Below are 9,644 nucleotides of genomic sequence, written 5' to 3'. Positions count from 1 at the left end.
CCCCAACTCCAGGTCTCCTTCCTCTATTCCGGAGTTTCTTGAGCCCCCTCTCGGTGGCCCCTGTAGTTATTAGGGGAACCGTGTACCTCCACGCAGAGTTCCTCTATCTCTACCCTCTGTAGTGTCCACCATGCCTCCATTCAGTACTATCATGCTCCCTCCCCTATTCCATGGCGGCTGCAGACACTCTGCACCCCCTATCTGGAGCGCCTATCGGGAAAATCTTGTGCCCCATCTCACACAGGGGTCCCTTCATCTTACTGGCTATAGTCTTCCACCGCTCCATCCCGGAGGCTTCCTGCCTCTATCCCCATCATCTCTCCTTGTCCTCTCCGCATTTTGGGTCCCTTCTCTTATTCTGAACACAGTAGCTGTTCTAATCTGCACCCGGGGGGGTCCCCGCCAGTCCACTCTGGGAGTCCTCTACCTCCTGACCTGACCTGGGGGGCGGGGGGGCTCTTCTGACGCCGCGTGGATTCCCCTTCACTCCTTGGCCCCTCCTGCCCCGCCCTTCTCACTGCGGCGGAGCAGACCGGCCCCGGGGCGCCGGGGAGGAGGCGGAGAGGGCGGGGCCCTCCTCCCCCGCCCCCCCCAACTGCCGAGGGGCTGGACCCGGCCGGACTGCTATAAAAGGGCCGGGTGTCCTGGTGCTGCCGCAGTGCCGCCCGCCCCGTCCCGTCCCGGTCTCCCGCTCCGCTGGCGGCCGCACCTGCTCCAGCCATGATGAGCTTCAGCGGTGCGGATGCACTGCTGGGCGTCCCGTTCGCGTCGCTGCACGGAGGTGGCAGCCTGCACTACGCGCTGGCTCGCAAGGGCGGTGCTGGTGGAGCGCGCTCGGCCGCTGGCTCGTCGAGCGGCTTCCACTCATGGGCGCGGACGTCCGTGAGCTCCGTGTCGGCCTCGCCGAGCCGCTTTCGCAGTGCGGCAGTCGCTTCAAGCACCGACTCGCTAGACACGGTGAGCAACGGACCGGAGGGCTGCGTGGTGGCGGCGCGCAGCGAGAAGGAGCAGTTGCAGGTGCTGAACGACCGCTTTGCGGGTTACATCGATAAGGTGCGGCAACTCGAGGCGCACAACCGCAGCCTAGAGGGCGAGGCGGCGGCGCTGAGGCAGCAGCAGGCGGGCCGCGCCGCAATGGGAGAGCTGTACGAGCGTGAGGTGCGCGAGATGCGCGGCGTCGTGCTGCGCCTGGGCGCAGCGCGTGGCCAGTTGCGCCTGGAGCAGGAGCACCTGCTCGAGGACATCGCGCACGTGCGCCAGCGCCTGGACGACGAGGCCCGACAGCGCGAGGAGGCTGAGGCAGCGGCGCGCGCTCTCGCGCGTTTTGCGCAGGAGGCGGAGGCAGCTCGCGTCGATCTACAGAAGAAGGCGCAAGCCCTGCAGGAAGAGTGCGGCTACCTGCGGCGCCACCACCAGGAGGAGGTGGGCGAGCTGCTCAGCCAGATCCAGAGCTGCGGCGCCGCGCAGGCGCAGGTCGACACGCGCGACGCTCTTAAGTGCGATGTGACGTCGGCGCTGCGCGAAATACGTGCGCAGCTCGAAGGCCACGCGGTGCAGAGCACACTGCAATCCGAGGAATGGTTCCGAGGTTCGCAAGCGCGCGGGGGTAGTCAAGAGGGGGCGCCCCCTGCAGTCACGGCAGCGAGGGGCGGGGTGGCGTGACATCAGGGGACGCTGGTGATCTCCCGGTGGAGGTGGCTGGACTGGAGGGTGCGCAACTCAGCTTCCCTATGCAAAGTGCATGCCCCTTATAAATAACGGTTTCACTCTGGATCTCACGTGGGACCTTGCAACCCCCTCCCAACTCTGGCTTCTCTTTTGGCTGCCTCCTCCCGGGTCCTTATGTCCTTTAACTCTGTCCCCCATCAAGGTTAGGTAACCCTACTGCGAGGCCCCTTTCTATCAAGTTCCCTCTACAGCTCCAAATCAATGCTGGCTTCTGGTCACAGGCGCTGGAGACTGCTCTTCAAAGTAACCTGCCTTCCCTGTTCAACACTGCCCATCCCCCTTTCCTGTACACTGCCGGGAATTCCATTCTTCTGACCCTTATCAGGCTACTCCCCACTGCATGCGGAGAGAGGCGGGCATTCTCACATACTTTTTCCGGGGGTGGGGTGGAGGGACATCACCATAACCAATTGGTGACTGACACTGAGGTGGCTGGTTAGCCCTTTAATGTCCCCTCTCCTCTCCTGAGAAACTGGGAGCCTCCCAAATCCGTCCCCCTCCCCCAACTTCATGCTGCCCTGAGTCAGCTAGATTTACTGCTGCAGCAGCTCTGAAGCTGTTTATGCAGCTGCAGGGTGACCTTGACCAACACTTGCCCACTCTGGTTTTCATTTCTGTTTGGGTTGAAAGATGGGGTTGGACCAGCTGGGCTTCTTACTCTAGGAATCTCCATGATCCCCCTAAAACTGTAAAACTTTGTGCCTTGTTCTTGGGAGAAGGTGCAGGGGTCTCAGTGATTTGCAAGTGGGTCCTTGATTCACAGTGGTTAAGAATCCTCACACACCAGGATGATTTCTAAATCTCTGTCAGCACTAGCAGGTAAAGCCAGGCAAACTGGGATTTAGATGCTTAGCTTTTCCCTGTTCCTTTTCCACTCCTCTGCAGTGGCAGAACTGTCCCCTCCCCCATCTCTGCAGCAAGGCTTCTCCCAGAGCAAACCCCTCTGCTCTCTTGGGCTTTGCTCTTCACACAAGCAGACCATCGCAGGACTTCTGGTCCACCCAGTTAGCTTCCCTTCTTCCTCCTGACTCAGGCCCTGAGTGTCACTATTTCAGGATTCAAGATGTTCACTTTCAGGGGATGCAGACTAGTCTCTAGATTTTCACTGACCCCGGAAGGTCTAGGAACCAGCAGCTCTTTGCTTACAGGAGCTGGGTATGGCTGCCATTGATTCAGGGGCTCCAGTGCTAGAGAATGAGCAGCTGGGTGGAAGAAGGGACAGAAGAGCTGGCACTCAGGCTGTAGGCTCTGCAGCAACCTTGGGCTCTGCACAGCAGAAAGCTGCTATGGCTACATGGTGGCTTAAAGTACCTTCATGCCTTCAAAAGTCAAAGGCTCATAAACTTTATGAGCCTTTAGCCACAAGTTCAAAGTTAAGTCATGTTTCAGCCTTTGCTGGGGAGCTAAACCAGGCATTAGGATCAGAAACTGAGGCTTCCTCTGCCCTGTAGGGTTTCTAGATCCTGAATCGGGGGAGACGGAGTCCGATCTTTGGAGTGAGATAGATACTAGTTTTGAATCCCCATTCTGCCACTCACTAGCTGGGTGGCCTAGGGCAATAGTCATTTGCCTATCATACATGACAGGGTAGGTTAAGCATCCAAGATGGCATCCAGCACCCAGTAGGTCCTCAACCCATGTGTGTCACCTTCTGGACCTGGGCATTGGAACCCATATCCAGGTTTGTCTAACCCTGCACCCTGTTCCCTTCTCCCCCAGTGAGACTGGACCGACTATCAGAGGCAGCTAAAGTGAACACAGATGCCATGCGCTCAGCACAGGAGGAGATAACTGAGTACCGGCGCCAGCTGCAGACCAGGACCACAGAGCTAGAGGCGCTCAAAGGCACCAAGGACTCGTTGGAGAGGCAGCGCTCTGAGCTAGAAGAACGTCATCAGGCCGACATTGCATCCTACCAGGTAGGCAGTGGTACAGCAGAGAGTCAGACTACCTCACCTGGTTGGGTGACCCTGAACAAATCACTGCCCTTCTCTGAGCAGGGCTGCAGTGGTCAAGACTATGGGCCTTGGAGTCAGACACATACCAGGTACCAATATTTCTTTCTAGCTGTGTGACCCCAGGAAATTTATCTGCCTCTCTGAATCTGAATTCCTCAGTGAAAAAGAAAAAAATAAAAAGAATGCCTGCTTTGTACAGCTGTGAAGGTTAAAGAGATAAATAAACTTTTTAAAGGATGAGTGTGAAGGTTCTCAAAAGGGTTTGGTCGCAGTGCAGTCAGTAAACAATAACCAGTGTCTGTGACTGGGGTAGCGTGGGAAGGCTGTGGCAGATTCCCCCGTTAAAGACAACTAGCAAAAGAAAACACTTTTAAAGAACTTATGAAAATAATATGTGGTGATGGTTGAAAAACTAGAAAATGGAGAAGGCATAAAGGAGGCAATAAAAATCAGCCATAATGGTTAACTGTAAGCACTGGTTACATGGGCCTGGAATCAGGGGAGAAGCTTCAACCCATATTTAACTTCTGTGCTTCTGTGTATTATTTCAACTGTCAACAACAGATGCTTCTGGTGCCCTTACTATGCGACAAGCACTTTGAAGAATTGGGGAGCCAAAGCTGACAAGGCTCTGTTCCCACTGAGCATTTTCTAAGCTTAAGAGATCTGTAAAAATCCTATCATCCCACTGACCAGTGACAGCTGTTGTTGGCATCTAGTGTTTCATTCCAGACCATTCTCCAGCCTGAGGTTATTTATATACATGGCTGGATTTTTGCTCCAGGTGGTTTCCATGTCCACAAAGGAGACCCCCACAGCTTTGACAGGGTTGGTGTTGGGCCCAGTAGCATGAGTACATGGGACTGCTTTGCATTTGCACAGCCCACCCCACCTGCTGAGGGCCAAGCATTGGCTAGTTCTTGACACATGTCACTTCTCCTCCCCAGGAAGCCATCCAGCAACTGGATGCGGAGCTGAGGAACACCAAGTGGGAGATGGCAGCCCAACTCCGAGAGTACCAGGATTTGCTCAACGTCAAGATGGCTCTGGATATTGAGATTGCTGCCTACAGGTGAGATGGGCTGGGGGTCCTTCATAGTGGTGTAAGCCCTTGTATTCTTATGAGGAACTAAGCCTTGAGTTTCAAACCCCCAGCGAGGCGGCCTGCCTGTCTTAGAGATAAAAAAGAACTTTATTTTATTGTAGTAAAATGTATATAACATAAAATTTACCATTTTAACCATTTTTAAATACACAGCTCAGTGGCATTAAGTACATTTACATTGTTGTGCAACCATCACCAACATCTATCTCCAAAACATTTTTCATCATCTCAAACTGAAATTGTGTTCATTAAACAATAACTCCCTGAACACCCAATGTAAATATATATATATATGCCTTATTGTTAAAACGTACAGCTGAAACTTAACTGGATTTTGTTAACGAATGTCACCATCAAAAATTAATTAAAAAATAAAATAAAATAGCTGTAAAAAAACAACAACAAAAAACAATAACTCCCCATTCTCCTTTCCTCCCTTCTCTCAGCCCTGGCAACCATCATTCTGCTTTGAGAAACGAAAATTTTGAGAGTGGCTTATTTTTATTCTGACAATGATTTAGACGGTTAAAGCTCCTCACTCCCTCCCCAAATCTAGCCAACCTGCTTTGGAGAGAAAGGAAGTATTTGAGTTGTCAGGGGCCTTTACAACTCTCTCTCTCTGAGTTTCTTAGCTCTCTCTGATCATTTGTTTTTCTGGGGAAATGAAATGGGGTGATGATAAAAGTACCTACATCATGGGTTGTTGGGAGGAGCTAATCCTGTTCATGAGCTAATCCAAGTAATGCAGGTACCACTGGGCTGCCACAGAGTACAGTGGCAGTAAATGGGAGCCATGAGAAGCCATGAGACCACCCAGCTTAACAGTTTCCTGCTAAGGTGCAGAGCTGGCTCCATGAAGATGTGTCCCATTTGCTGTCTGGTGACCCTTCACTTCCTACCTCTTGACTCTAGTCTGTTGTCTTGACTCTATTCTGTAGTCCTGCTACTCAAAGTGTGGTTTATGAACCAGCACAATCAGTCTAGAGTTTGTTAGGAAGATATATCTCAGCAACTTCCCCTCACACACACTGAATCAGAATCTGCATTTCAATGTGATCCCTGGGTGGTTAATATGTTATTAAATTTACAAAATTGTGGGGTCTGTCATGCTAACCACACACTTACTCTGAGGCAAGCATTTCCAGGTCCTTTTTATTTGTCATTGAAACAATCTTCCGAGCTATAGGGACTCTATGACCCTCTTTTTTACCAATGAGGAAACTGAGGCTTATAGAGTTTGAGTGGCTTGTCCAAAGTTACACATCTAGTAAGTAGCAAAGAGTAGAAACTGCTGTCATCACCCTATCCTAAAACTCAAAGAGGATGAGAATACAAGGTGATAGGAGACCACTGAAATTCAAATAGGAACATTCTTAGACCTCTTAAACCCAAATTTATAAGTGTGAAATTATTCGCTCAGGCTCCCAACTTTCTCTTGAATAACATTTTAGTTGAGGGACAATAAATGTAACTTTTGTTAATGGAAGCACTCTCTCAAGGGCCATTTTTCAAGAGAAAAAAATTGTTTTATCTCATAAGCTGTAGCGTTAGCTACACTAAACAAGAGCTATACCATTGGGGTGCGGATTCTGGGTGGTTCATGGGATGATTTGCTAAGTGACTTTCACCATTCTCAAAGTGCCCACAATTTATTTTCTTTCCTCTGCCAAAGTCCATATCATTGGATGCTATGGACCTTCAGAGGAAACCAGGAAGATGCCATTGATCAATCTGCTGAGTTAACAGTAATGTGTTTCATCATCCATTCTGCAGAAAACTCCTAGAAGGTGAAGAGTGTCGGATTGGCTTTGGCCCAAGTCCCTTCTCCCTTCCAGAAGGACTCCCCAAAATCCCTTCCACGTCTACTCACATAAAAGTCAAAAGTGAAGAGAAGATCAAGATGGTAGAAAAGTCAGAGAAGGAAACTGTGATTGTGGAGGAACAGACAGAGGAGATCCAAGTGACTGAAGAAGTGACTGAAGAGGAGAAAGAGGCCAAAGAGGAGGAGGACAAGGAGGAGGAAGGGGTAGAAGAGGAGGAAGCAGAAGGGGGAGAAGAAGCAGCAAAGTCTCCCCTAGCAGAAGAGGCTGCATCCCCAGAGAAAGAAGCCAAGTCCCCAGAGAAGGAAGAGGCCAAGTCACCAGCCAAGTCTCCCATGAAAGAAGCAAAATCACCAGCTGAGGTGAAGTCCCCTGAGAAGGTCAAGTCCCCAGTGAAAGCTAAGTCCCCCATGAAAGAAGCAAAATCACCACCTGAGGTGACGTCCCCTGAGAAGGCCAAGTCCCCAATTAAGGAAGAGGCAAAGTCCCCAGTGGAGGTCAAATCCCCAGAGAAGGCCAAGTCCCCAGTGAAGGAAGAAGCAAAATCATCAGCTGAGGTCAAGTCCCCCGAAAAGGCCAAGTCCCCAGTGAAGGAAGAAGCCAAGTCTCCTGAAAAGGCCAAGATTCTTGATGTGAAGTCCCCAGAAGCCAAGACCCCAGTGAAGGAGGAAGTAAGGTCCCCCGAAAAGGCCAAAAGCCCTGTAAAGGAAGAGATCAAGTCCCCAGAGAAGGTCAAATCTCCCGTGAAGGAGGAGTCCAAGGCTCCTGAGAAGGAGGTCTCAAAGAAGGAAGAGGCAAAGTCCCCTATGAAAGAAGAAAAACCCCAGGAGATTAAAGAGCCACCAAAGAAGACAGAGGAAGAAAAAGCTCCAGGCACACCAAAAACTGAGAAGGATGGCAAGAAAGACGAGGTGCCCAAGAAGGAGGCTCCAAAGCCAGAAGTCCAGGAGAAGAAGGAACCTGCTGTGGAGAAGCCCAAGGAATCCAAAGTTGAAGCCAAGAAGGAAGAGGCTGAAGATAAGAAAAAAGCAGTGACTCCAGAGAAGGAGGCTCCTGCCAAGGTGAAAGAAGAGGCCAAACCCAAAGAGAAGACTGAGGTGGACAAGAAGGAACCAGATGACTCCAAGGCCAAAGAACCCAGCAAAGCAGCAGAGAAGGAGCCGGAAAAGCCAAAAAAGGAAGAGATGCCAGCAACACCTGAGAAGAAAGATGCCAAGGAGGAGAAGGCCACAGAGGCCAAGAAGCCTGAAGAGAAACCCAAACCAGAGGCCCAAGCCAAGGAAGACCCCAGCAAGGAGGCCCCCACACCTGGCAAAGCTAAGACGGAAAAGGCTGAGAAATCCTCTAGCACAGACCAGAAAGACAGCAGACCTCCAGAGAAGGCTACAGAAGACAAGGCCACCAAGGGGGAGAAGTAAGGTAGGGAGATAGGGAACATCCAGAGCAGCCAAAGAAACTCAGGAGGGTCTGTGAGCTCAAGGGCCGGCCTAATGAATTTTCATATTTTTCTCCCTTTTTCTTTATTTAAGGAGAAACTCTGCTTAGATGATGGGGCCCTGCCTCACCAAACAGAAATTTCTGTTAGCAATATGTTAGCAAGAGAGGGCACTCTTCACCCTGCTCCCCATACCCTAAACCTTCCCCAGGCGATGGACCATTATGTTATGATAGCTTAGTAGCGGAATGTGATATATGCCGAATGCCACACGTAAACACTTGACTATAAAAACTACCCCCTCCTTTTCAAATAAGTGCATTTATTTCCTGTATGTGCAACTGACAGATGACCGCAATAATGAATGAGCAGTTAGAAACACATTATGCTTGAGATGTCTTAACCTATTCCCGAATGCCTTCTGTTTTCCAAAGGAGTGGTCAGACCCTTGCCCAGAGCTCTCTATCCTGGAAGAGCTGGAGTGGGTGGGTCTGGACACTGGCCACTAAATCATGCCAGGGCGCACTTTTCCACTGGAGTCCACTTTAAATTGCTTCTGTGCAATAAAACCAGTGCTTATGAAATGAAAATGCTGCTGCTGTTATTTATTCTCTTCCTCAGGTAGGTGGGGGTAGGGGCAAGGCCAGGGGAAGTCTAGATGTCACACTCAAGACTGCACAGGACTGAGCAAACTTCAAGTCTCTTGCAGGTCTGGGACCAGTTACATGGCCTCTCGTACTATTTCCTGAGCACAAACCATGTGCCAGGCAATGTGCTAGATGCTTTATTTTTACAATTTGTAGGCAGGTGGTCTGGTACATGGTTTTTTAGCATGGTCCATGGATCACATACATCAGCATCATCTGGGAGCCTTATAAACATGCATACTCCTTGATTCCAGTCTAGATCATTGACTCGGAATCTGAGAGGCAGCCCTAGGAAAGGCCAACTTCCACTTGATTCTAATGCAAACTGTAGTTTGGGTGAGGTTCTAAAGACACTGAACAGTCTATAGAGTTGCATTTGCCCTCTTTTATAAGGAGGAATGAGTCTGAATGAGGGGCCATTTGTACCTGTAGTGAAGACCAGAGTCAGTACTATTGGGAATGATTTTTTCAATAGTAACTTGACTCCAACATGATACTCCAGGCACAATGTTGAAAGCTGTGTTCTTGTGGATTTATGTGGGGCCTTTACTGTAAAATTCTTATGTGATTTCTGATTTTAGAACTGTCATTAATCCTTGTTCTATTTGCTTAGCACCTCTTCTGGGAATTCTCTTTCCCTGCCCCAAATAGATGGTTCTCAGAGCCACCATATTTTCTAATTACCACTGGTCACTGGTGATTGGTTCAAGGATGGCCACCTGGCCTTAGCTGAGCCACTTTCCTGGCATTTTAAACTTGGGACCAATGAGAGTAGCTGGCAGTCTTCTGGGTGTAGAAGGTAAGAGGATGTGGGAATCAGTGGTTGTGGGCTGCCATTTTTCCAGCCTTGTGGAAAATCTACTCTGTGAGACAGGGAGAGATAGACAAGATGCCTAGAGAGCCACGGTAGAATTCTGGTGTTCTTTTCTTTGGCTTTTTGGCTATGTTTTG

At 50.2% G+C, this 9,644-nt stretch overlaps 1 protein-coding gene across 1 annotated transcript; it reads left to right on the top strand.

Annotated features, from left to right (window-relative positions):
• The first annotated feature begins 668 nt into the window (after positions 1-668).
• On the top strand, positions 669-8,636 carry NEFH (neurofilament heavy). Its single transcript, XM_011373363.2, has 4 exons — positions 669-1,588; positions 3,448-3,647; positions 4,634-4,758; positions 6,565-8,636. Exons 1-4 carry the CDS (start codon positions 721-723, stop codon positions 8,027-8,029), a joined length of 2,658 nt encoding a protein of 885 aa, XP_011371665.1. The 5' UTR covers positions 669-720; the 3' UTR covers positions 8,030-8,636.
• Positions 8,637-9,644: the final 1,008 nt, after the last annotated feature.

This window comes from Pteropus vampyrus, unplaced genomic scaffold, assembly GCF_000151845.1.
Source record: "Pteropus vampyrus isolate Shadow unplaced genomic scaffold, Pvam_2.0 Scaffold223, whole genome shotgun sequence".
NCBI classification, from domain to species: domain Eukaryota; kingdom Metazoa; phylum Chordata; class Mammalia; order Chiroptera; family Pteropodidae; genus Pteropus; species Pteropus vampyrus.
The sequence above is the reverse complement of the archived record's forward strand: the minus strand, read 5'-3'. Positions and strand labels throughout refer to the sequence as shown.